Raw genomic sequence first — 26,613 nt, 5'->3', positions numbered from 1 at the left:
TTCTTAAAGAGGGCAGACCTCAGAATGGTTGTTCAAATGACAAAATAGATGCTATCAAAATAAATGTTATTGACAGGGTTTTATAAATTGTTTCATAGCTTCTGAGAATGTCTGTCCTGTTTGCATGACTAATAGTTTTTTGAAAAAAATATATTACTGTACAGTGAAAAAGAGAAAGTGTTTTCATGTGTTAATGAAATATTGGAAAACTAATATCCAAAGTGATCTTAATAAACATCTAGAAGGCTTTTCTGCTTAAGAAGTACTTCTGTTAACTTCCATTACATTTGTTGACTCTTGCCACATGTAAAAAATCACAGTGCTTAAGATGTAGGCATCCATTTTGAGCTCTAGCTTCAGATTTCCATTTGGAAAATAGTAACCAGAATTGTACATGATTAAATTCAGCATCTCTTACCAGTTGTGTTTGCCCCTCACTGTAATATGAAATTGTTATTATTACTGTTCACTGTCTTGATGACTGAAAAAGTTCATTGGTGAGCAGGTAACAGTTTATGAGTGAATTACAGTAACATCTTTCATATATTTCATATCTTTAATTCTCTGTAATAGAAAATTATTTTGGAAGACAATCTATATTTTATGCTTAGGCTAATGATTTTTTTTTTTTTCACTGAGAACATCCTTTGAACCAATTTCATTGTTGTTTGCAAATGGTATTTAGCAAAATTCATTGTGACAGTGAAAAATTTCTTTCAGAAAACTATTAAGAATTGGCAGCCTTGAGGAATTGGTTCAGTGATGAGAATAGTAATGCTAAATTTTCAATTGTAGTTGTTTCTGGTAGAGTAACTTAAAAAAAAGTTACTCACTGTGTTATACAGTAGTCACTGTGAAACTCCTTTAGAAATTTGGGTCATCGTTCTTTATGTTAGTACTTAAATTCCCGAACTTGGATTTATCTATGTGTTGTTTTCCATTTCTTACTCTTCACTGTAGTTGTGTTAGTTACTACTTTAATTGTAGCATAATTAAAGGTATAAAAGCTAGTTTCTGTGAATTAGAAAGAAGAAAAAAGAATTTGTTATTCATACATGTTTGGGTAGTAAGAAGAGGGAAACACAAAACAGGTTTTTCAGAAGCACCTGCTGTTTCTAATATGTTGGTGTTGACTGAATTTAGATGATAGCTATGATATTATTTGTTAAGTCACAGTAAGCAAAATAATTTGGTATGACAATCATACTGCATTTTACTGGCTTCTGGTGTAATTGGTATCTTTCCATAGAACTACAGAACTGTAAATCCTTGTATTAGTCTGAATTTATAATAAAACATTTTAATTGTTATTCTTTTTCATTCTTCCTAGAATATTTTCTTTCTTGGACATAGTTACTTTGTGTCGATGTGCACAAGTTTCCAAGGTATGTATTTCTGTTGGGTTTTTTTGGTGTTCTTTGGAAAGCTGTTCTCCTAATTGCTTGCAAATCATGGGCTTTAGGGCAATCTGCTTTCTGTCAAAAAAAATCAAATAGTTCTCTCAGCCTCTTTGTTTATTAAAACAAATAAACAGTGGGTCCAGTTTTGCATTCAGATGTGGAATTAGTTGCTATGTACTGAATTTCTGTTTAAAGGCTATGGAAAAGATTATCCAGTTGTATATGCTCTATATCTGGAGAAAGGATTAAGCCAAGTTTGGCATAATGGCATTTGCTTTTTATAAAGCATGTGGCTGTATAACACTATTTTTCAGACGTATTTTCTGCTTAAAATTCTATGTAGTTCGGTTAATGTGCACCATGTGTCTAAGTAGTACATCCATCATTTGCTTGCCAAGTACAAAAGGTGTTAAGTAGATGGACTACTAGTAGAGGAAAAAGACACACAGAAGATAATAGAGAAAGCATGCTAGTAAGCTTTTATGTTTAGCTTGTCTTGATTTTTTTTCTTGAATTGAAATGAAAAATACTGTGTTCCTACATCAAGTGTGTACGATGAAGTGTATTTTTATACAACATGAACTTTTTCATTTCATGCTTTTCTTCCTTCTTTTTATGAGGATTGGATTTTGGGTGGGGTTTTTTTTAATTGGATTTTTGTTTGTTTGTTTGATTGATTGATTTAATGTACAATTGTGTAACAATTTCATTCCCACATTCCCTTGTCACCCTGGCCTGCAACTTCAGTAAGCTTTGAGAGCTAATACCAGGTTTTGTTAGGACCTTCAGCTAAAGCCTAGAACACAGTGGGGAAAAAACCCAAGGTGATTGAATAAGTTGTGTTTTTCTCTCAGAACTACCTCTCAGTGGGTTGCAGTATTCTTTTTTCCCTTTTTCTGAGTATATTTGTGTTTCTGTGACTTTTTTATTTTGTTCTGTTTTGAACAACTATTGCTTCAACAGTGAAGGACAAATTCTCAAACACGTACATGTAACTTAGTATGTGTAAAGGAAAGGCCTGATCCTAACAGTGGAAAATCTGCAGTTTTCTGAAAGGTTTCTGTTCCTCTTAGAATAGTAACTAGTGAGGTTGAGGAACTGTGGTTTTATTGGAAGGAATATCATCTGCAGCTACTTTTCTCCATATAGATCTAGCAAAAGTAACTTACTAGACAAATTTGCAAAAGCTTTTTTAAAACTGGAAGGTTAAATCATGCTGTGTCCATGTACGTGCTTTACATTTCTGGCTTTTCTGCATGTTTCATGGGCATAAGTTAGCCTTTGAAGTATAATTCGTTTAGGAGATTTAAGATTAATTTCCATAGATTCTATTTTTTTAACTAGCTGATATTGTATGATTACTAATATCTACTATTATATTTCTTTTTAAAAAATGCTACCTGAAATTGTATATTGTGTTATATTTGAGTGTGTTATGTTTGAATTGCTGAGAGGCAAATGAAGGGAGCAGGCAATGGAGGTAATACATAAACTGTATTTGTTTTCTGTAGGCATGGAATGTTTTAGCTCTGGATGGAAGCAATTGGCAAAGAATAGACCTCTTTAACTTTCAAACGGATATAGAGGTTGGTGTCTTTGGGGGTTTTTTCATTCCTATGGTGATGTTTAAGAGTTAAGAGCTCATTTTGTGTATCCCATAGACTGTGCTTGCGTTCACACGTTTTAAAGGCTAAAGTTCAAGATGATAATGCTGTGAAGGAGCAAAGGGAAAAAGAACTCTGTATTTGACTTTTTTTGCATTGGATGACTATTTCAGTTTTGGGTGCTAGTTATGTATCAGATAGTTTGCATATATCATATACATACAGGGCTCTAGAAACTCAAAGCTGCCCCTTTCCAGGAAGTAAAGGTATAAACGATACCTCTGGACGGAGCGAGATCCTCTGAATCACTTTCACGATCTAGGATAATTTTTTTGCTGGTCCTGAGTCTCTCTGTGAGGGTGCCATCTAGTGCTGAAAGTTCTCTGGACACTTGGTTGTAGGGCTTGGAAGTTTGAAACAATAAAATGCTGAACAAATTTTCTTACTGCTGACTTGCCTAGATTTGATTTGGTGTGTCTCCAATTAGCATTTTATGAACATTTGTTTTATAAGTTTTGAACCTTGCCTGAAATGCACGTACATGTGGATTAAAGTCCCTTTTAGCATATAATGAAAGGATTAGGGCAGTCTTGTCTCCAATAAAAAACATGTCTGCATTAATACTATCATAGATGTGCATAACAAAATAAAATATGACATCTGAAAATTAAGACAAAAATCCATGGTGAAATACAATTCCTTAATTGAATCTGAACTGGTTTATTATTTCTTGTTTGATGATACAAATTAAATTCAGAATACAATGAATTTGCTTCTGGATTTTATGTTTTAGCTTCTTAGTTGTATGAATAAAATCCAGAAAGGATTCATTTGGTATATTTTGCCAACTGTGGGTTCAAACTGTTCCTAAAGCTTTATACAGGGTAAATTTCTTTCACTGCTCTTTTAAAATTTTATTGCCAACTCCTCTGCTACACTGATGTTAAACACAAGGATCTTAACACAGGTAGGAGAAAGATTTTTGGCACCTGCCTCTATCTATATATGTCTAAGAAGACTTGGAGCTTTAATGTCATCTTTTCAGTTGCCTTTAAAAAAACTTGTGTTTCTCATTTGCTAAGAAATAATAAAGAAAACTCCACAGGCCTGTGGTCCTTCTGTTGCTTAGTCTTTTCTGTGTCTGAAACCTTTCTGTTATTGAATTGATATGTTTGACTTACATTGTACCTAGTAGTGTTGCCTTTTGAGATGCTACGTTTGTAGCATGGGATTCAGGAGAAGGATTGAAATGAAGTTATGATCTTCTTTTGCTATAAGAAGCTATTGTGGTTTGAAGCAATTTAGTTACTTCAGTGTATTATATTTAAGTACATTTGTAATATAAACCCCTTAAATTTATTCATAGGAGTATGTTAAACCAGCAATTATTACATAAAGTAGTTTTGAACAAGATAGACTTTCACATCTGCTGTCTAAGAACTCTGTTTTTTCTTCAACAGTTTTAGTAACTTTTTTTTTTTTCCCTATAGATTTAGGACAGGTAAAAGCTGCTAGTTGTATTTGGCAACTTTTTGCTCAGTTGGATGTTGTACTGTTTGGTGATATTTCACATAGCATCAAACAGTACTTGATCTGAGACTATCAAATAATGAAAAATAGGGTTTTGTTAAATTTTCAATTTTTAAGACTTCATGTGGTAGAGAATTAAGTGAGGAATAAAAAAACTATAAAGAAAAAATGTTTCTTTTCTATCACAAAGATGTGTGAAGATCTTGAAGTTAAATGTGCCTTAACATTTCTTGGTATGTGGAACCAAATGTAAGCTGGGGTAATTTGAAGAACTAGTGTTTTGAGTGACATTGAGTTATTCAAATAGCTAAACACATTTGAATGCACTTAAGTTGTCTTTTTGAATATGCTGTTTGTAGGGGTTTTTACATGCTTAAAGAAATAAATGGGTTTGGGAAAACTTACCTCATTATTTGTTTCCATTTTCTTTGAACAATACATTAGGGTTTAGTTTTTTCCTGCAATGTAGATTGAACATGCATTATATATTATTATTGAAGACTATCCTTACAATAAAGGTATTTGGCCTCTGCTGAGAAATAATTCTGACTAATGGGAAAAATTTTAAAAAGACATAATTTTGTTTGTATAATGATTTTCAGTTTGTTTGTTTTGGTGTAAATTCTTCTGAGAGATAAGATAAACAATGTTACTTATAGACTAAGAAACAAGCTCTGATAAGAAAATATTTTCACATAGTGCTAGCCAGGACTTTGGTATTAGAGGTGAACAACAAAATGTAAGGAATATTTTACTGTTTCAGTTAAATTGTTATCATCCTGTATAGAGAGGAAAACAACCATAAAAAAATCCACAGACCTGTAATTTTAGAAGTATTCCTTCTAAATAAAGGAAGGAAAAAAAAAAGAGAAGAAAAAAAAAAGAGAAGAAAATAAAGGGTGCTGTTAGGTATTAGTCCTGTTTGTTGAATGATCAATGTTGATTTCTTTTCCCTTATCTCCCTAAGATTAGACACAATGTGATGTCTAGTCAGTTTTTGCAGTGGCCACCTGGCTTTTGCTATCTTATCTTGGTTTTCCTACCAAAAAAAAGTTTTAAAAAGTGTATTTTTATTGTAGTTTAAATAACATTCTTCCTTAATGATACTTTCAGATTGAATATCAGTACTGCCATTCTGCATACTCCTAATGCATAACAAAATGTGCTTTCAGGATGTAAATAAAGTATTTTGTAGCAAATGTGGGGTCAAGTAGGAAGTTTGGTTTGTAAGCAGTGCTTCAGCTTTTGACAGATAATGAGGCATAAAGTCTGTAAAAGCTTCGCTGTGTGAGTAGTTCATTGGCATTCACAACAGTTAGGCACAGACACCCAAAAATACATGACATTGAAGGCTGGCAGGTGGGCTCCATAAAATCTTCTGGAGGCAACTGAAGTGGCTGCTCCCGCCAAGGTGTTCAGCACCTTTCAGTTGCTGAGGTACCCATCCCTATAGTGGGGACTGTACAATGGGACTTACCGGAGGCTGTAGTTCAGAGTGACGTGATAGCCTCAGCACATCTTCTTGGACAATTTAAACTAACATGCTGTAGTAGTAACTGTGATCCTTGAGTAACGGGCACGCCTCCAATTCTGCCTCTGGGGCAGTTCTTCAGGTTCCCTACACATCTGACAACTTGAAGATCATTTTAGCAGTCCTAATGTGTAGGTTTTGCTGAGGCAAAAAAATGCGTCATGTGTATTAGACTGAAAAAAAGGAAGAAGTAACTGAAGGCTGAATTGAATAGCACCTCAATGTGAGTGGAGATTCTCAACAGGTAACTTTTTTTTTCATAAAGTAGCAAAAGAAATTCAAGGAGGTGGAGTTCTGGTGGGGTACAGCTGGGGCTGGTTTTCATTCCTGGCATTTTTAATTTGGTTAGAATGTTATGTCAGAATAAAACTCAACAAAATCTTCCTTTCATTTGGTTTAAGGGTCGTGTTGTGGAAAATATATCGAAAAGGTGTGGTGGGTTCCTGAGACAACTTAGTCTGAGAGGATGTCTTGGTGTTGGAGACTCCTCTTTAAAGTAAGTAAAGTCCTAGATGAGACATCACTTATTTCCTAATGCCCAGACCAAAAGCAATTATTGTTACATTTGTTTGGATTTCTAAGTCCTGACTAATGACCAAAACGGGATACTTAAGTAAGTACTAAGTACCTTAATAATGACTAAATGGGACGTCAGTTTGCGATCAAAGTATAGCTACTGTTATTTTCTGGAAATGAACTAAGAAATTAGAATTGTGCTTTTCAGAAATGTATTTTTCTTTCATTAGTATTATGTTGATATCTTTCCATTTTCAAGCAGTTAAAATGTTTTCAGACCTATACTCTGGCTTCCTACAATATTAATTTTATCAAGATCAGTAGTCAGTCAGTCTATAGTTTATCTTCTAGTCTGGACAAGAGGCGACCCTAGCAATGGGAGGAAGAATAAAGACTGATACGATTGAGTGCCTACAAAATCAGGAAGGGCCTGGGATTCTCTTCTTGCTCTAGCAGAAGAACAGGCAGGCAATGGGAACATCTCAGGAGTCTCTAGAGACAGTGGCCCTTCTTTACACAGTACAGAAATTGAACAGTTTAGTTTGTTCCCAGAAGGTAGTTTGAATTCATATAAGCTTTTTCTATATGCAGACTGTTTAATCAGATTCATCTGTGGATAATTCTCTGGGTATTTAAACCCAAAGGTATCCTGCCTCAAGCTGAAGGGTCCTAAAGCTACAGGTACCTCAGGGCTCAAAGAATATTCGGAGGAAGCCTCGGAGTATGGCTTTTTGCAGTTACACTTTCCTCCGCTGTCACAGAAGACTGGGCTGGATGGCGTTTAGCCTGATGTGGTGTGAGCATTCTTAGGTGGAAAATATGAGCACAAATGTTTTTGTTAAGCAGTGGGCATTAAGTTAGCATCTTGTGACCTTTAGATCTTTCTAAAATTTATGAGTTAATTCACTGATTTTCGTCTCTAGAGTAAATCCATCCAGCAACTAGTTAAGCAATAGATTGCTTTACTAACCCAAATGGGCATCCTAGTGAAGATTTCCCCAGAGCTTTCTTTGCCTCTAGGACATCTCCCTAACTGCTCCCTGGTGTGTTACCACTTTCAGGCAGTCTTTCCTCCTCAGGGGAAAGCGCAAATTATTACCATTTCCCAGATTACTGGCAATTGCTTTCAAAAAAGCAGTAGCCCCAACCAGAGTTAACTTTCTGCAATGCTCCTCCGAATTCCCAGAGCATTCATGCAGATGATCCCTGTGTCCTCAGTAGGGAAGGGAATAGCTGAAGTGGACCAGAGGGGGAAGGCAGGCTCTGAGAGAGGTAGCAACTACTATGGGGAGCAGGTGGCAGGGATGGAGATGAGAAGGGTGTAGGAGGAAAGAGTCAGGACAGTAGGTAACAGCTTTCCTCCCAGTAACTCCATTTTCACATTCGGTTTAGGCTCCCAGCTGTCCTTTTCAGGACACCAAGGCTAGGGGACTGCAGTGAGGGTTGTGAATAGGACCAAAAATCCTAAGTGAAGTCAGATATTAGTGGCATGTGAGAAGCGGGGGAGGGCTGGTGGTGGGATGTTTTTAAATAATGATATATTTAGTAAACAGATACTTATTCAAGTATACAGCAGTTCAGTGTGTAATGTGTATACGTTGTACGGATGATACAGCTAGTCATGTTAGCAGGTAATAGGACAGGCTTAGCTGAGACCAGCTACCAGCATGTTACCAGTATTCACATTCGTATCGGTAACAACTAACTGGTGTAGATGGTAGTGTCTAAGACACTTCAGGAAAGAAGGTGGTTCACCTCTAAAATATAAGCAGGTTATATTGAAATTACCAAGTGAATGATAACTGCATGAGCTTTAAGACTTTCAAAACATTAGCATGAGAAAGGTGGCATTAATTTTCATATACTTGTTCTGAAAGTGACTTTTCCTATCAGGCTTTTTGTGTTGAGTTGTTTCCAAATCCATTAGTTTTGTGGGTGATACTAATTTCTCTATTTATCCTTCTTCTATATCAACTTTTGTTTAAAAATAGCCAATTATTGAAGTAGGTATTGACTATGTAAGTACTGAATGTTTGTGGCAGCTCTGTCAGGACATGCCCCGTGCTTGAATCTCAGAGGCAAAGTTTGCTGTTCCTGCAAGTTATTACAGAGTGTAGCGTCTTTCCAAGTGATTTGAAGAGTGTCTCGATTGTAAATCTCCTTCCAGTACATGAATTTTGGAATAGCTGTTTTGAGAATTCAAGTGGAAACTCTCACCAGTATAACTGCTTGCTGGGGTTTTTTTTCCATTGTTTTCAATCCACACTGGAGAGCCAGGAAGTTGTTACCAGCTGAGTGTGTAGTCGGATCTGTTAACCACGGCAAGCCTCCAGACAAAACTGTTTTTGTGTGTTTCCTCCACCCCTGCCAATAAAATCCATGCAGTTGGAGGAAACATGGGCATAAAAACAGTGTTCTGAAATGCAACGCAGCTGTAAATATTGCTCTGCAGAGATGAAAAGAAAGTTTATGTATTTCTTCTGGGTAATTAGTATAATGATACATTCAGGCTTTTAACAGTATAATAGCTCCAATCATCCTTAGAGTTCATACCCAGTAGCGCACACAGATGCATTTTAATTTTTAAAATCATAAATAACTAATTTGCAACCCACAGGGCTTTCTATTAGTAGTCCGGTAGGCTTAGGTCCCACTTCTGTATTGCACAGCATACGTTCCTTTTCATTTGATGTAGGAGCGAGCTCCTTAATAAGACCTACAAAGGCTTCAGTAACGAGATGTGCAAAAACTCTCCCCAGCAGCTTAATATTTAACTGCTGTGATATTTAAACCTTTCTGTTTATGCCCTTAATGTTTTTAGTTAAGGCATTTGAAGCAAGTTCGTTCTGGCTTATATATGACAGAAATCAACACCTTGCTCAAGTGGTATTTGAGAGACGAACAGCACTTGGCTTTAGGAGTTACCTAAGACAGAAACTTGCAATAGCAAAAGGAAAATATAACCACTGAGACAGATGTATTTGAGATGTACTTTGTAATTACTCTGTGGCTTGAAGATTAAGCTTTTTGACTGAGGTGGAAGGAGGTAGGGGACAGAGCGCACTCTGGTGACTGTATTACAATTTGTGACATTATATTAATTCTTCAGCCTTTTGTTGCTGTTTTAGGACCTTTGCACAGAACTGTAGAAACATCGAACACTTAAATCTAAATGGGTGCACAAAAATAACTGACAGGTAAGTCAAAGGGGTTTTTTGTTTGATGGGAAAATTTGGAAAAAGAAGTAGCTGAAGGTATTTTTAGTGTGTCTGCTGTTTTGCAGCACGTGTTACAGTCTTAGCAGATTCTGTTCCAAGCTGAAACATCTGGATCTGACATCTTGTGTAGCCATCACAAACAGCTCTTTGAAGGGCTTAAGGTAAGAAGATTCAGTGTTTTGTGTTAAAGTGTTTAAAGAGCTGTTCAACATTTAATAAAGTTTAAAAAAATCAGTGCTGAACCTTAATACTGTGTATGAGCACTGACTGTATCCTATATCTAGCACTTCTTGGGTGTAGACTGTGATGTTTGTGTGTGGTCTTTTCTCATGAGTTTTCTGTGAAGGCCTGGCACAGTCCACTGGCTATCATTAATTTCTAACAGTGTGTTTAATTTGGGTTTCCCACTGTTATGACTATTTGAAGGCTGGATTTAACTTTATGTATTTTTTTAATTCTCCCAGTGAGGGTTGCAGAAATCTGGAACATTTGAATCTTTCCTGGTGTGATCAGATTACGAAGGATGGTATTGAAGCACTGGTGAAAGGGTGTAGTGGACTAAAAGCTCTGTTTCTTAGAGGTTGCACACAGGTACATGACTGCTTGGGTGATCCTTTAGGAATAAAATTTTATTTTGGGCTTTTGCAATCTCCATGAATTAAATAATACCGGGTTTGTTATAATCTTTTGTTCAATATTACAAGATGTGTACATTCTTTGGGCTGCTTTGCTGTGCTTTTAATTTCTTGTTTCTTTTCCTATGTCCAATTTACTTGCTAAATACAGTTAGAAGATGAAGCACTGAAACACATTCAAAATCACTGTCATGAACTTGTCATCCTGAATTTGCAATCCTGCACAGTAAGTATTTGAAGCTTCAAAAGATACATTATTTAAGAATCATAAACCATTTTTGAATGCTAATGAATTGATCTGCTACTCAAATAATTCAAAAAGTACATCTCTGCAGTTTACAGAATTTTGTGTAGAATACAGTCTTAAATGAGCTGGCTGTTTCTACAGCTGAATGTGGATTTGGAGTGTTTGGGTTTTTTTTTTCCACTCATTACATCTTTTAGCTGTAGCAAGCTCTAGAGTAAGAATTAACTGCATTCGTTCAAATCTTGTGAACTGTGTATGCGCTAAACTGTGAAGTTTTACAGATGTAGTTCTTGTTCTCCCATCCGTTAAGGTCAAACATTTTAGTCTATTCATAATTTTAAAGTTTCTAATTGAGCAAAACCCATATTCTGGGCTACATAATTGAGAATAAAATGTAATGGCATCATAACTGAAGATGATTCAGAACCATTTAGGTAGCAGGAGAAGGGCATGCTTTTTCAGTAGTAATGGAAAAACACATTCATCTGTAATGAAATGACTGGGAATCATTAATGTACTTTTAATTCTACTTAGTACACAAAAATTACATTTACTGTATTTTATATTTGCTTTGTTGTTGTTTCTGATGTGACTTTTTAGGAATGGGAAAGATCTCCTTTTAGATTTTAAACATATTTAAGTCATTCTTTGTCTGTTGTCCTGGTTTTGGCTGGGATAGAGTTAATTTTCTTCCTAGTAGCAGGCGTAGTGCTGTGTTTTGGATTTAGGATGAGCATAATGTTGATAACACAACAAAAATGTTGCTAGGCAATGGCATACAGCCCGGCCAGTGAGGAGGCTGGAGGTGCACAAGAAGCTGGAAGGGGACACAGCCAGGACAGCTGACCCCAACTGGCCAAAGGGATAGTCCATACCATATAACGTCATGCTCAGCATATAACTGGGGGGAAGCTGGCCGGCAGTTTAGACTGTGGCTTGGGAACTAGCAGGGCATCAGTGGTTTGCGGGTGGTGAGCAGTTGTTCTGTGCATCACTTGTCTTGTATATTCTATCATCATTATTATTATCATCTTCATCCTTTTCTGTCATATTAAACTGTCTTTACCTCAAGCCATGAGTTTTTACCTTTTTTCTTCCCTGATTCTCTTGCCCATCGCACTGGGGCAGGGGAAGTGATAAATGGCTGTGTGATTGTTTTAGCTGCCTGTGGGGTTAAACCACAATAGTCTGTAAATAAGCCTTAGAAAATATTGAAATAAATTAGAATTTAGGTGCTTCAGTCAGGTGAATTTGAATAATGAAATTAGGTGGGTTGGTTGGGCTTTTTTTTTGTTTGTTTTCTTTTGTTTGTTTGTTTGTTTTTCCTTTTGGAAAGTTTTCCACAGTTTTATTGCTAGAAGGTATCATAAAATCTGCTTGGACTAAACCTTTCAAATATGTTTTACACATTATTCCTGAATTAATATGTCATGGGACCATTTTTTATTAAGATTGGATGAAAATTTTTGGACCTAACATTTCTTTAAAGTGTTGAACATTTTGGAGTGTTAGGGATTATTACAAGTAACATTTAAAAATTGCAGAAATTAAGAACAATCTGAATTGTTCAATGAAGCTTTGAGCTTCCATGAGCCAGATGTTTAGTGAAAGAGAATTTTCAGGTTTTTTTTTTAATCTGAATTTAGGTGCTGACTGAAATTGGGCACCTAAAGATAACTGGAATGAAAGGAAGTTCCTTCTTTTGGTCAGAACCACACTTAAATAAAGTCAGTATGTAATTTCTTCCCCTTTCACTCTTCCTTTTGCTGTTGTCGTCCTCCAACGTTCTTTTTCTGTTGTGTTTTACCTGAGACTGATAAGATATATCAAGACCACCCTTTTCTGGGTTATTTTTGTGGAAGGCTCTCAAGAGGTCTGATGATAATCAGTTATGATCTCTTCTGCTTAAAAGGGGCATTGGCATAGAAGTGTACCAGAGGTTTTTTTTCCCTTGATCAACGTTTGTTCTCACGTATATACTAAGTACCAACAAAAAAACTCCTCATGAGAGAAAGTATTTTTCCCTTTGAATTTTTTAGTTGATAGTCTGTGTGTCCTACCTAGTTACTTGTGCTTTAAAGCTTTATTTCGCTGGAGGCGTGTCCTGCTTGCTGTGGCTTAGAAGCATGCTTCCAGAAGCAGCCAGGCTCATTATGATCAAGGGCTAGCACCGATTTTTACACAGCAGGTCTCTTTGTGCTTTATATGATCCACACTTTAATTCTAGTGGCTCTGTTAAATGCCAGGCCAGCTCCAGCAGTTATGGAATGAACTGATACTAACTCTGGAAACTGCACATCTGAAAGGTAGCATCTTTAGAGTGTAGAAACTGGGGAATTGCAGGCATTTTTGGAGCACTTTTCTTTCCTGAGAGGGATGTAGGCATTGAAATCACAAGCAATTTCAGAATGGAAAACTTTCATATATAACTTGAGGGTTTTGTCCATCTCCAGCAGCAGCATAAAATTTACATAGTCCTTACCTCCAAAATAGTTCATTTTCCTAATAATAGTGTCATGAATACCTCTTAAAGGGAACAAAACAGTTCCAGAAAATATCTTCTTATCTGTAGATGATGCAAATCCTTCTGGATCCACAAAAAGAAGAGAAGACTGCTAGTTTTCTGTCTGCAATAATTTTTATTTGACAGAATGATTTGCAAATTTAAACTACGGTTATTAAAAAGTACTGGGTTGGAGGAAGGGGCATAAGGTGATCTCCCTTTGTGCTGAGACCTACCGCTATTTCTCATCCTGTTTTCATCTATGAAGGGTAATGTTTGTGGTACTAGCCTCAGAAATATGCTATAGTAGTATGAGCATATCTAGATGAGTGGCTTATAAAAGGAATGTGTGTCTTCAATTCAAAAATTCAGTAGTGGTCTTTGTTATCATTGGAAGAGTAATGTTAGGCCAGGAAAAAAAATAACCTGTTGCACCATGAAGGATTAGTCGTTCAGCAGAAAAATTAAATTCTTGGAGTTAGGAGCAGGAGAAGGAGAGAATACTTTTACCAGAAGACCTGTAAACAAAATAGTATTTGCACACACTCCTGCTATTTTGCTATTACTATTGTTACTATTTTGTGTGCAGCTGCATTGGGGCTATTTCTTATATTTCCTGTTTCAGAGAGAAAACTTTTAAATTCTATTTTTCAAATTTAGAGTTACTTTTTCCAAATACCTAGTACAAAACAAATTTGAGAAATGAAAAATCCTCTTTTGAGTTAAATCTTTCTGCTAAAGACAACTGCATAGGGTAGGGCAAACCTGGCTTTTCCATTACTCCTCTGTAAAGAATGGATTATATGTAATCGTTTACCTGTAACTCTTGCTTTGACAATTATCTGGAAGTGAAGGATTTTTACCCTTGGGTGCTACTGTTCCAGTGCAAAATTAGTTGTTAGCTCTCCTGCTTTCGAGCTTTAAGTTCTCTTTTGCACCGTTCCTGATCTTACACGGTCACTGGAACAAAAGACCTGAACTCTACAAACAAATAAGCAGCAAGCTATTTCACACAATGACAACTACAATTAAAAAAAAAAAAAAAGTAAAAATTGTAAACCAAAAGCAAAGTGAAAGAGGAAGATAACAACAAACAACTCTTCCGTCTGTGCTTCAGACTGCCTTTGGGCAGTGCTCAAGATCTGTGGAAAAATACATAGATGAGTAGGAATTGTGTTGATTATCTTCAGTGTTATCAACAAACATGGTTTCACAATGGTATTTTTTGGTTGAAAATCCACAGGTTGCTGTGTTTATATACAATGTGACAGTAATATGACTTGATTTTTGTTCTTAGCTGTTGACTTGATAATGAAGTAACTTCAACCTTCTTCTGTGTTGCAGCAAATTTCAGATGAAGGCATTGTAAAAATCTGTAGAGGATGTCATAGACTTCAGTCACTCTGTGTTTCAGGCTGTAGCAACCTTACAGATGCTTCTCTCACAGCACTTGGTCTAAACTGTCCAAGGCTGAAGTGAGTATGTCATGAGTGTGTTGTGAGTATGTCACGTTGTTACTGGCCTGATCTAAGAAATTCACTTCTGAAGATAATCAGCTGATATCCACAGGTTTGATTTAGCTTTGTGTTGTTTGCGTTACCTTTGCGATCAAAACATTAAATTAGAAGTACCAGCTGAATATAAACTTGAGGGCTGCTCTTCTGTAGCTATCATATGAATGTAGTCCAGTGTATATTGAAAAAAACAAGAATATATGACAAATAAAACATGTTGAACCTAGCAGTTCAATTCTGTGCTTCTAGCTAAATATTTTAGGTACTAATTACAAGCCAGAAGAAAAGAAGATATAAAGCCCATTATTTTTTTTAAAGGTAAAGATATCTGTAGTTGTGTTGTGTCTTGTGATGTTTGTACTCTGATGTGGTTTTATGGAGTCGTCTGTCTTGCAAAAAAAAATAGCTAAATCATACCTGAGTATTATATTTGCAGATTTTATTATAAATGTGTTTTTAATATGCTCTGCAGTACATCCTGGCATTCTTAAACTCTGATGCAGAGTGTGCTAATGTCTCTGCAAGCACTGAGGACTGATATTTATGGGATATGTTTTGAGTAATAGGGGCTTATCAGTTAAAAATAATACAAAGTTTTACATTGGTGTAATTTGCACTAACATATATATTATGGTGGTATTCTCAGAAGAGGGGACAGCCTCAGCTTTAATAATGAAGCTCAGTCATGCAGCAGCTCTCTGGTTGTAGAGACATATAATACTTCTTGTAAGGTCTGATTTTAATGTAAATTAAATCAAAACAAAAGCTTTCTGGATGACACTAAATTGCCATTTATGACAGGAACGTGCAGGAGTTGCAACTTGTTATACTTCAATCACAGATAAATGGAGGAAAGAGTAGATTGTGAAAATTAGGGGAAGCTACATTGAAATGCCAGTGTGCAATATGCTGTCATGCAGTGTTCCTTTAGCCGAGTGAGTGAAAAAGAGCTTTTGTTACTGTAGAAAACCCATCCTTAAGACAATTCCAGAGTGTCAGTTGCCTTCATGTAACCATTCATAGTTAGAAGAGCTTATGTGTGCCCTTGTTTGGGGCTTAGGAGTCTTCTGACACACTTGTGTTCCTTAGGACGTTGTGCTGTTATTACTCGGTTTTTTCCATTATTTCTCTCATTCTCTCAATTCGCAACTCAGATTGGAAATAAAAGGAGGTCTAAAGTGCTTTTAGTTGTGCAGTTCTTTCCAAGGGCAGTACAACTGTAGCAGGAATTTTTTTTGACTTTGGTAGGTAAACTGTTAGCCCCTGTCTGTGCCACGAGGGGGAAGGCGTCTGCTGTGCTTCTCCTTTAATGAGGAACATTATAAGGAAAAAATGACCCTTTGCGGTGATTACTGCAGAGGAGGATGTGATGGAAGGAGAGATGATACAGCTGGCTACATCTAGATTTTTGACATCATGTATGGAAAGTACTTGATAAAAAATATGTTCGAAATCAAAGGGAAATGTAATTCCACACTTGTTTGTACCTTCTGAATATTTCAATGTTGACTATGAAAGAAAAGTTTCCTGCCTCTGTTGGATGTGCTGGCCCTGTCAGGAAGCTGTTGAGTATTTTCTGTGCTGTGCTACTCTCACTTCAGGGTCTTGGGTGTTCTACTGTGCCGCTTTCCCTTCCTGTCTGGCATCCTAGCTACTTTTCAGAGTAGCTGAGAGTATTTTATGGCAGGCTGCTAACTGCCCTTAATGGAGGGGCACAAAGTTGCCAAATTGAGTCAGGAAAGAAAATCCAGAGGTGTTACAACCATCCATTTCAAAAGCAGTACCTGTCTTGTACGTCTCTGCTGGCTGTTCTTGAGTTTCCATCACACTTCTGAACTTTATTGAAGACTGGCACTCTGGAGGTGCTTATCAAGGGTGTAGCCTGTGGGGCTGCTTACCTTGAAGTTCAGCTGTGTGCTCTTGTTTGTGGCTTGGAAAAGATTGATTGAGCAAAGTCACAGTCAGAGCCCCACATCCTGTACCTTGGTGGGGTTGTGTTTTTCTTGTGCACACAGCATGGCTTTTCCCTTTGCACCTTACCCACGGAGAGAGTGCTTTCTAATGACCTCCTAAACCAGTGGAAGGATCTGGATGCCTTTAAGTGTTATGACAGCAAGAGGTTCTTTTGTCCATGTTGCCTTGCCTCCTCCCCCACCAACTCCAGTATAGGAGTAGTGTTTGTGGTGCTGAGTGGGTAAGTTGCACTTAGTTTGCGCTTCTTGTTGCTCAGTGCTGTGGTTTCCCCTAATTCATCTTGGTAACTTGCTCCACCTGCAAAGTAAAAAGTGTTCATTGAAAAAACAGTGACAGGATGGAGGCCTGGTGTGTGTACTAGTGGTGCTGTTTGGGGCAATTTTTTTTTTGTCATTACTGCTTCCCAGTACTTCTCAAAAGAGTGTTATGTTTCTCTTTCCAAAATGCTGTTGTTTTCTTTAAAGTTGTGTTGGTGTAGTTTATTGTTTTTACTGTGGGCTCAGAGAAATTAAGCTCCTTGCTTTCTGGTAACTTGCTTCACTGTGTTTCATGCAGAGGCTCTGAGTGAATTTCTAGTAAGCAGTTACTCAGTTTTGTGGCTTCTCAACATCCTGTGTTTAAATAAGAGATTTTTAGATGCAGGCTTCATCTGCGTTTTCCTTAACTCAGGGTTTATTTTCCCATATTTTTCCTCAGATAACACACGAGAAAACTTGAGCATTATACTGTCTTACTAAAACAAGAGGTCAAAATGCCTAGAATTATGTATAATTTTTCTTCCACTAAATGTTGAGAAGATTTCAGGATTGAATTTAATCTGTTCTGTGACTATTAGAATCTTGTGATAAGCTGGATCAAAAGTCTGCCTAGTGCTTTTTAATTGCAAATTACTGTGAAAAATAGGCATATACACATTTGCTATTGGGAGCTTTAAGTTGCAGAAGACAGATTTGTATCTCAAATGCATTTGCTTTTCTCTATGTTAATATTTTCTTTAAATATTTAAACTTTTCCAGGATTTTGGAAGCTGCAAGATGTTCACATCTTACAGATGCTGGTTTTACCCTTTTAGCACGGGTAAGGGTCATTTCAGAAGGTTAGAGCTTGCCTTGTTTTCATGGCTGCTGGGCAGCTGTGAATTGATATAGTCCTGCTGGGAGGGAATATGAGAAGAAGAAAAATAAAGTAGGAAGAAGACAGTGGAGGAGGGAACTAAAAAATGATTTTATTTCTGGATTATACTTAGAGCTGCAACTTGATCTACTTTACAGTCTATCACTGGATTTTTCACTTTTTTCCACCTCTTTTTTTTTTTTTTTAGTATGTTTAAATTGGATTTATTATGCCTAACATAACAATTCTAAACTTGTGTTATGTATTCTAGCCAAATTTCCCTGATAAATATGACAAATACCCTTGTTATATTTCCACCCCAAAAATCACCATATAATAGATTATTCTGAGCATATCTTGAAGCTAGAAAAATACTTACAGCCATACATTGTAAACTATAAGCGCTTGTGCCCTGATTCATGCTGTAACTGTGTAAAGTAAGCATATAGATTGTATAAAATGTTTTGTTAGGCTTATATGCTTGCTGGTTTAAGAAATCTGAACACAAAAATAATACTCTGTAAACAGGATGTTTAGTGTGAAAAAAAGTTCGTGTTTTTTCTAGTCACAGTGGTTAAACTGAGTGGTTTTCTAACCATTCAGCACTACAGCCTTGGGCTTTTGGTAGTCACCTCAAGCCTGCTTCTGGGACCTGGAAGTTAAACCATTTTTAACTATGCCTGTAAAAAACAGGTTGGGGCTTTGGGCTGAGCCGTTGCATCATGTGGTCTGCTGCAAAGTCACAAGGTTACATTATTTTCTTGAAATTACTTGTGATTAGTCATTGAAAGCACTTCTAAAAATTTGCTAGGGATCTCTCAGAATATTGGGAAAATTGCTTGGATAAATGTGAAGCACAGCTTTCTCCCAGCCGTAAAGTGGACCCTATTGTAGTATTTTCAGCATTCATTAGCAAAGCAAATTGTTTCTAAGGCTTCTTTCTAAAGAATGATGGGGAGGAGAGATGTTTCACAAGCTTAAGTGTGTTTCAGATTAGTTTGATGCAGGTTGATGTAAGCAGAAGTTGGATTCATCTATATGCAAATCAGTTACCTTTTAGTGCACAGGCTGTAAATACCATAGGTTTGAATTGCAATGGACCCCAAGAGGGAGGAGGGAAGCAGGGGTGAGTGAGTACTGATCCCATACGTACTGTTCCAAACTTTACAGGGTAAGGAGGAGAAACTTCACTTAGTAAGAGAAGAGCTGAAAATGTAGAGGTTTGAGGAGGAGATGTTGTGTTGCTTGTGGATTTTTTTTTTACTATTTTTTGTCCTTTGATGGTGATTGAATACTTGAAGGGATTTAGCTCACAATTTCCTCTTGGAGGCTATACTTTCCCATATTATTAGTCCTATGCATGATTTTATGTCTGTATGTTCTTTAATTTCATCTTTTCTTTATCTGTTTGTTTTCTGTTTAATTTAGAATTGCCACGAGCTGGAGAAGATGGACTTGGAAGAATGTGTTTTGGTGAGATTTAATATGAAAAGGAATATTGAACATCCAGTGTAAGAATGCAGTACCAATAAGTACTTTCAGTTGAATGTGCTTTTTTTTTATTAATAGTGCTGTGTTTATCATAGAATCATGGAATGGTTTGGGTTGGAACGGACCTTCAAGATCGTGTAGTTCCACACCGCCCTGCCATGGGCAGGGACACCCTCCACTAGACCAGGTTGCCCAAAGCCCCATCCAACCTGGCCTTGAACACTTCCAGGGATGAGGCATCCACAACCTCTCTGGGCAACCTGTTCCAGTGTATCACCACCCTCATTGTAAAAAATTTCTTCCTTATATCTGATCTAAATCTACCCTCCCTCAATTTAAAGCCATTACCCTTTTTCCTGTCTACACGCCCTTGTAAGCAGTCCCTCTCCAGCTTTCCTGTAGGCCCCCTTCAGGTACTCGAAGGCTGCTATAAGGTCTCTCCAGACCCCCGTCTTCTCCAGGCTGAAGAACCCCAACTCTCTCCACCTGTCCTCATAGGAGAGGTGCTCCAGCCCTCTGATCATCATGGCCCTCCTCTGGACTTGCTCCAACAGGTCCATGTCTTTCTTGTACTGGGGCCCCCAGAGCTGGACACAGTACTCCAGGTGGGGTCTCACAAGAGCCAAGTAGAGGGGCAGAATCACCTCCCTCGACCTGCTGGTCACACTTCTTTTGATGCAGCCCAGGATACGGTTGGCTTTCTGAGCTGTAGGGACACATATCTGGGTCATGTTGAGCTTCTCATCAACCAATACCCCCAAGTCCTTCTCCTCGGGCTCTCTCTCCATTCTCCCCCCAGCCTGTAGTTGTGCTTGGGATTGTGCCGACCCATGTGCAGGACCTTGTACTTGGCCTTGTTGAACTTCATGCTGTTTGCATGGGCCCACCTTTCAATCCCGTAAAGGTCCCTCTGGATGGTATCCCTTCCCTCCAGTGTGTTGACCGCACCAAACAGCTTGGTGTCGTCGGCAAACTTGCTGAGGGTGCACTTGATCCCACTGTCCATGTTGCTGACAAAGATGTTTAACAGTGCCAGTCCCAATACTGAACCCTGAGGAATGCCACTTGTCACTGGTCTTCACTTGGACACTGAGCTGTTGACCACAACTCTTTTGAGTGTGACCACCCAGCCAATTCCTTATCCACTGAGTGGTCCATCCATCAAATCTATGCTTCTCCAATTAAGAGACAAGGATGTCATACAGGACAGTGTCAAAGGCTTTGCGTAAGTCCAGGTAGATGATGTCAGTTGCTCTTCCCTTATCTACCAATGCTGTAACCCTGCTGTAGAAGACCACCAAATTTGTTAGGCACAATTTGCCCTTAGTGAAGCCATGCTGGCTGTCCCCAGTCATCTCCTTATTTTCCATGTGCATTAGCATAGTTTCCAGGAGGATCTGCTCCATGATCCTGCCAGGGACAAAGGTGAGACTGGCCTGTAGTTTCCCAGATCTTCCTTTTTTCCCTTTTTAAAAATGGGGATTACATTTCCCCTTTTCCAGTCAGTGGGAATGTCACCAGACTGCCATGACTTTTCAAATATGATGGACAGTGATTTAGCAACTTCATCCACCAGTTCCCTCAAGACCCGTGGATGCATCTCATGAGGTCTCATGAACTTGTGCACCTTCAGGTTCCTTAGATGGTCTCAGACCTAATCCCTCCCCTGTGACCAAGAGGACTGATCAAAAAACTACCTGCTCTCCGGAGTCCCTTACCACCACTCCCAGGACTCTGTAATCCTCCTTGGTACTCCTCAGACTGCTCCTGGCTGTATCGCTGGTGCCCTCTGAAACAACAGCAGCAGATAATAGTCAGTGGACTGCACGAGGCTTGGCAGTCTCTCAGTGACATCCCTGATCCGAGCCCCCAGTAAGCAGCACACCTCTCTAGACAGTGCGTCAGGTCGGCAAACGGACGCCTCAGTACCTCTCAGAAGAGAGTCACCTACTACTGTCACCTATCGCCTTTTCTTAGTTGTTACATGAGAAGCAAACTGGGCTGCCTTACTCAGCTCCAGCATCTATCCTGGTGTGGTGGGTCTTTCCTCTTCAGTCCGCAGAGCGGTGAAGCAGTTCTGCAAGGCGCCTCAGGCATCAGGGGAAGTCTCTTCCCCATGATAGTCCTTGCCGTTGCAAGCTTCTGTTCTTCTGCGTTATTGACCTTTCTGTGTGTGCCAGGGGGCGAGGGGGAGTTTTTGGCTATTTGGCCGTGATGCTGATAACGCCAAGGTCGCTCAGTTGTTTATGGTAGTAAATAAAAAATTATTGAGAAATTCTATACAAGGAAATACTTGAAGAGCAACAGACGATTGAGTGTTTTCCAGAAATAACGGAACCTTCGTCTGGTAGAGAAAGAGATATCTTCTTTGAGGGTTGGCCCTCCTACTGTCTGTTGCTTATGATTGTTTGGTTTCTTTTATTTCTAGATAACTGACAGCACATTGATACAACTTTCTATACACTGTCCTAAGCTACAAGCATTGGTAAGTTTAACTCTTTGTTCCTGAACTTTAATACGTCCCCCAAACCCACACACATACACAGCTCCTGCAGTATAAAAACAGGCTCTTGACTCTGTAGCTAGAAAAAGTTCCTGATGTAGTGTGATACTGTGCAAAATATATGCAAGTTTCATAAGTATTCTAAAAGTAGATTGCTCCTAAAATATTTGCACGCATGGTGTGATAAAAAAATTACTAAATCAGTAAGTAATAACCAGAAAGTTTATTTTTTATGGTTGACATCCTTCGTATTTGATTACTTAGTTCAACTTAGAGTACTCAGATCCTTTATTAGATACTCTTAACTGTTCACTAATGGTTTTCTTAGGGAGTATGACACTTTGCATCAACTATTGAATAAACAAAACCACTCAGTGAAGGTAAATGGAATCACTCTGTAGTCAGTTTTGCATCCAAGTAGTTTTTTCCCCAAGGACTACATTTATGTAGTAAATTATGGAAGGTTCTTTTGACCTAGACTTTTGAAGGCAATTAGAGAGGCTTGAGATGCCTTCTGTGGTCTACCCTGCTTTCACTGTACTTCAAAGAACTGTTTTCTAGGGAGTGGTTGCTTAGATCTTTCAGAATGTCAAAAACAATTTCGGGTGACGTAAATTTGGCTGTTCTTCAGTTAAGGTACTCCAGAATTACTAGACTGTCCTTACAACAGGAGCTCCTGTATTTAGGGCCAGTTGTCCCCTAAGTGTAGATTTGTTATGTACTACTTCAGATCTGCGTGAGAGAACCAGTAGCTCTATAATCTGTTCTTCGATGGGATTAAAGGAAGGTTTGCTGCTTCATTAATTAAATTGTGGTATGATTAGTTAGTGTTACTCACTCAGTGTTACTAAGGTAGTAATAAGAGGAGAGATGGCTTTTAAAAAAGGAGCTTGTTCACTATTTTTTTATTGTTGTGGTTTTTATTTTTGTTTATTAATTGTCTGACCTCATTTCTGTACCACGATTCTTAATGTTAAGCCAAACAAGTTGTCAGACATGGAGCCATTTATATGGGACACTTTCTGTTCTGCAACAGATATGTTCTTGTATTGTAATCCCAATTGTAACCAGTACTTGCAAGGGATCTTTTGTACCAGTTCTGCCAGTGCTTCACCAGAGATAATCATAAAACCTCCTAATTTCCAAGTGTTTTTCTGAACCTGCTCTTGTTTGCTGGCCTTTGTGTGTTAGCCCACAGACAGGGAAGCATGGCATTGATAAAATAACATATCTTTTCTAAAAGGGAACCAGAAAAATGATTTTTTTGTTGTTGTTGTTGATGTGTATATCCTATGTGTGGCAAGCATAACTACTCAAAGACTGTGAGTTGAATGGTGGTTGCTGAGAGTTACAGGGAAAGGAAGAACAGACTAGCGGGTGCCAAATACCCTACACGAACTAGTCTGGAGGCTTCAAATGTGAAATCATGTACTGTTGCTGGTTCTGTAAACTCTTTTGTGGCTGTGCTTTACCATATGTTTAGGTGTATTTTCAGTTTAAATAAATATTTTGAAGATGCAGAAATCAACTTTAAATTTCTTTCTTGGTGTTTGGAGACTCAGTAGACAGTGGAAATAAGCAAAAGTACTGTTAGACCAATTATAACCAACTGCTACATCTTCATCAGTATCAGAGTACTTAAATCCTTTATTACTTACTGGACTTAAGAAGTAATTTCTGGTGAAAGTGTTTAACACTTGTACATTCAGATTACTAGAGAAACCGTAAAATACGCATTTCTGGAGATGAGAAGACAGTTGAATTCTTCAGTTATGTTGATGATACTGTTACTGTCGCCCCGTATCATGCCATATTTGATGTATACACAGCATTTAATATGTATTAACAAAAAAAAAAAAGAATTTTACCATATCTTTTTGCTCTAAAGATTTCAAGTAATTTCTCCTTTAGTACAGAGTATGTCTCATTTGGCATATTTGTTTTTACAAAGTTCTGCGAATTCAGCTGTACATCCTGTATTGTCCTTTCAGGACCAATGCCAGTGTCTCAGGAAAGCTGAATTTTATAAGCTGCTTACTTCCTGGGATGGAAAACTCTTAATTAGCCAGCCGACCACTGCTGTAGCTGACAGCTTCACATAACCTCCTGTCCTTCCTTGAAACAGCAGGTCCATTATAAATGTTCTTTAACCCTGCAACTGCTGGTTGTTTCCAGGCTGTGAGCCAAATCAAATGCTCAGAACACGTACAGAAAGTAGGTATAGGAGAGAACTTAAGTCTTTAAAGGGTTGATAGACTTGCAGAATGTAAATGTGTTATAAGATAAAACACTCTTGATAGCGGTGAGCACTTCATTTCTGTTGCCTTTTGGAGGCAGCATGTGCTAGTTGTGTTGTGTGGAGTTACTGCCAGCTGCTCAGACTTGGTGAATGAGTAAAATGGGTGTCTCCCCATCAGACTCAAGGGGAGTTGCAGACCTGTCTCCCAGCCTCTTCTTTGGTTATGTGTTCATCCTGTTGAGCAAAGGGGGGGGGGGGGGAAGTAGTTGAGGGGTAAGTTGTTCTAAAGGGCAGGACAGACTGCGTGTGTCTGATAGCAGGCAAGAAATGCTCGTGACTCTAGCTAGGGTAAAACAAGGGTAAGCCATGGCTGGTAGTTTCTTGGGCTTCCTTGTCAGGCTGAAATAAAAGATAGATGTGATGTACTGAGTGAAGGGTTACATGTTTGATTGGGATTATTGGCAGGAGGTTATTTCTGAACACTAGTTAGCTTGCGACAATTAAAAGCATTTTTAGATTGCTGCAAGCTTTTCTTCATCAGTTACTGCCCTGAAAAATAAAAACCCCAAAACTCGTGGTAAGGAAACACTACTTCAAAACCAGTCACCACTAGACTTAGGTACAAGTACGGGCAAGGCACGGGCGTGAGCAGAAAGCAAAGAGCTACCTCAGAGCCGAGGGCGAGAGGAGTAGAGTTCATAGATCCTGCACATTGCTAGTGCAGAAGACTCGAGAGCGTTCATTTCAGTGGCGACAAAGAATGGGTTTTAAGCCTCCTTTGAGGAAAGTCTGTTTCCTGTTGTTGTCATCATCATTGCTTCTCTAAAAGTCATGAATTCCCTAAAGGAACCAGGAAACTGCTTTATGTGGTGCTTCTGCCCGAGATGCTGCAACTTTTTCCATGCTCGTGAAATTCAAGGGAGTAAAAAAATATGCTGAAGAGGAGCAGAATTTTTTTGTTTATTATGCTGACTGTTGCAGAAAAGACTTGCTCCTGCGGCTGTACAAGATGTTTATTACTTCTTGTACGTACAGGCTGAGGTGCTAGGTGCTCACAGTTTTCCTGAAATCATCATTTGGCAAATCACTTCAGTCTGTTCGTTATCTGTGTGGACTTGCACAGGCTTTTGGTCCCAGTGGTATGTATGAAAACACGGTAGCTGTGAAAACAGTAACTCCTGTCAGTAGAGCTTTGTTTAGCCCTGTATGTTCTTGATCATCCTTTAAAGTTATCTTCCATTTCTGGCACGGCCCATGTGGTGTTTGCGCCCATCGGTAATGGAGGTGCATGACAAGTGAAACAGAATTCCCACATTTGTAGAGGGCAGAGGGGCCTGAGGGGTTTGACGGTGATGCATATTTTGGGACTCTACATGTTTTGAAGCAAAGTTCAAGTACAGCTCTTCTTTTGTGAAGTAGAGCCTTTTCTTTTGTTACTCTTCTGGATTTCAGCTGTATATTTCTTTGTAACTGTTTAACCACTAGACTGAAGGAAGTTGAAGAGGACTTCTGATGTTTAGAGGATAGAGTAACCTTCAGACCGACTGTTGTCATTAACTGTTTGCCCTTGTGTTTTAGAGCTTATCTCACTGTGAATTGATCACTGATGATGGGATTCTCATCTGAGCAACAGTACGTGTGGTCACGAGAGGCTGCAGGTACTGGAGCTTGATAACCTGTCTTCTCATCACTGACGTGACTCTGAACACCTGGAGAACTGCCACAACTTGGAGAGAATTGAGCTGTATGACTGTCAGCAAGTCACGCGAGCTGGAATCAAACGAATCAGAGTACGTGTTTGCCTGACTTGTTCGGTGGGAATGCCCAAGCTGTCGATAGTGCTTGAGATGATTGTATGAATCCTGCAGACGTCCCAGGCAAGGGAGGGTGGAAAAACAGAGTCTGAATATCATTCCGTTAGAACCCCATCTCTAGGGATGTAACGTAGCTTTTCTATATGAGCAGTAATAATTGTCTAATTCTGTTTATAACTTACAACACTTTTGCTGTTGGATTGATGAGTACTTTTCTTCTGCTTTCTGTATTTTTTCCAATACAGGCTTCTATGTTTTTAGGATTGTGTAGTGGCATTCTTTAACTCTCTTAAAATAGACAATGTACAGAGCCAGTAGCAAAACAGCTGCGTGGAGATTTCAGTTAATGGGTTGTAGGGCTCTCAGGCCCTGGAATCCAGCCAGGATTTCCTCCGTGTACCTCCCCCATTAGGTCAGGGACCACTGACCTTGAGGTGCAGCAGTTTAGCCTTACTGTTAAACTTTCTGCAGTTTCATATCCCAGATTTCTGTCCAAATGCTTTTGCAATTGGAAAGCTTGTCCCTGGTAGTGAGGGCAGGTGCCCTGTTCTATTCTGTGCTGCTTTCTAGGATGAGAGAAGCAGGTAATGTGGGAGACGAGATGAGATAGATACAAACAAGTCTGTCTTTGGTAGCCAGGGGTCCATCTCTCCCCGGCAGCAGAGCACACGCCTCTCTCTTGACAGGGAGCTCTCTGGGCTGATCGGTGCTTTATTGGGGAATAAGTGGGAACCCTGAGCAGATCAGTGTGCCCAGACATTGGCTGGATGTGACACGAGAC

The 26,613-nt window shown here is 38.6% G+C and overlaps 1 protein-coding gene across 1 annotated transcript in view; it reads left to right on the top strand.

Moving 5' to 3' along the window:
- FBXL2 (F-box and leucine rich repeat protein 2) overlaps nucleotides 1-26,613 on the top strand; it is a 55,494-nt gene that overhangs the window by 27,424 nt on the left and 1,457 nt on the right. The window contains 13 exon segments of the mRNA XM_075745545.1: nucleotides 1,331-1,385; nucleotides 2,912-2,986; nucleotides 6,467-6,561; nucleotides 9,710-9,778; nucleotides 9,865-9,960; nucleotides 10,264-10,390; nucleotides 10,586-10,660; nucleotides 14,529-14,659; nucleotides 17,689-17,749; nucleotides 19,214-19,258; nucleotides 21,705-21,761; nucleotides 25,597-25,633; nucleotides 25,636-25,808. Of these exon segments, the coding sequence (XP_075601660.1) occupies nucleotides 1,331-1,385; nucleotides 2,912-2,986; nucleotides 6,467-6,561; nucleotides 9,710-9,778; nucleotides 9,865-9,960; nucleotides 10,264-10,390; nucleotides 10,586-10,660; nucleotides 14,529-14,659; nucleotides 17,689-17,749; nucleotides 19,214-19,258; nucleotides 21,705-21,761; nucleotides 25,597-25,633; nucleotides 25,636-25,808 (1,096 nt within the window).

Source organism: Balearica regulorum, chromosome 2 (assembly GCF_011004875.1).
Source record: "Balearica regulorum gibbericeps isolate bBalReg1 chromosome 2, bBalReg1.pri, whole genome shotgun sequence".
NCBI classification, from domain to species: Eukaryota; Metazoa; Chordata; class Aves; order Gruiformes; family Gruidae; genus Balearica; species Balearica regulorum.
Note: the sequence above shows the minus strand (reverse complement) of the source record. Positions and strands in the feature narration are given on the sequence as shown.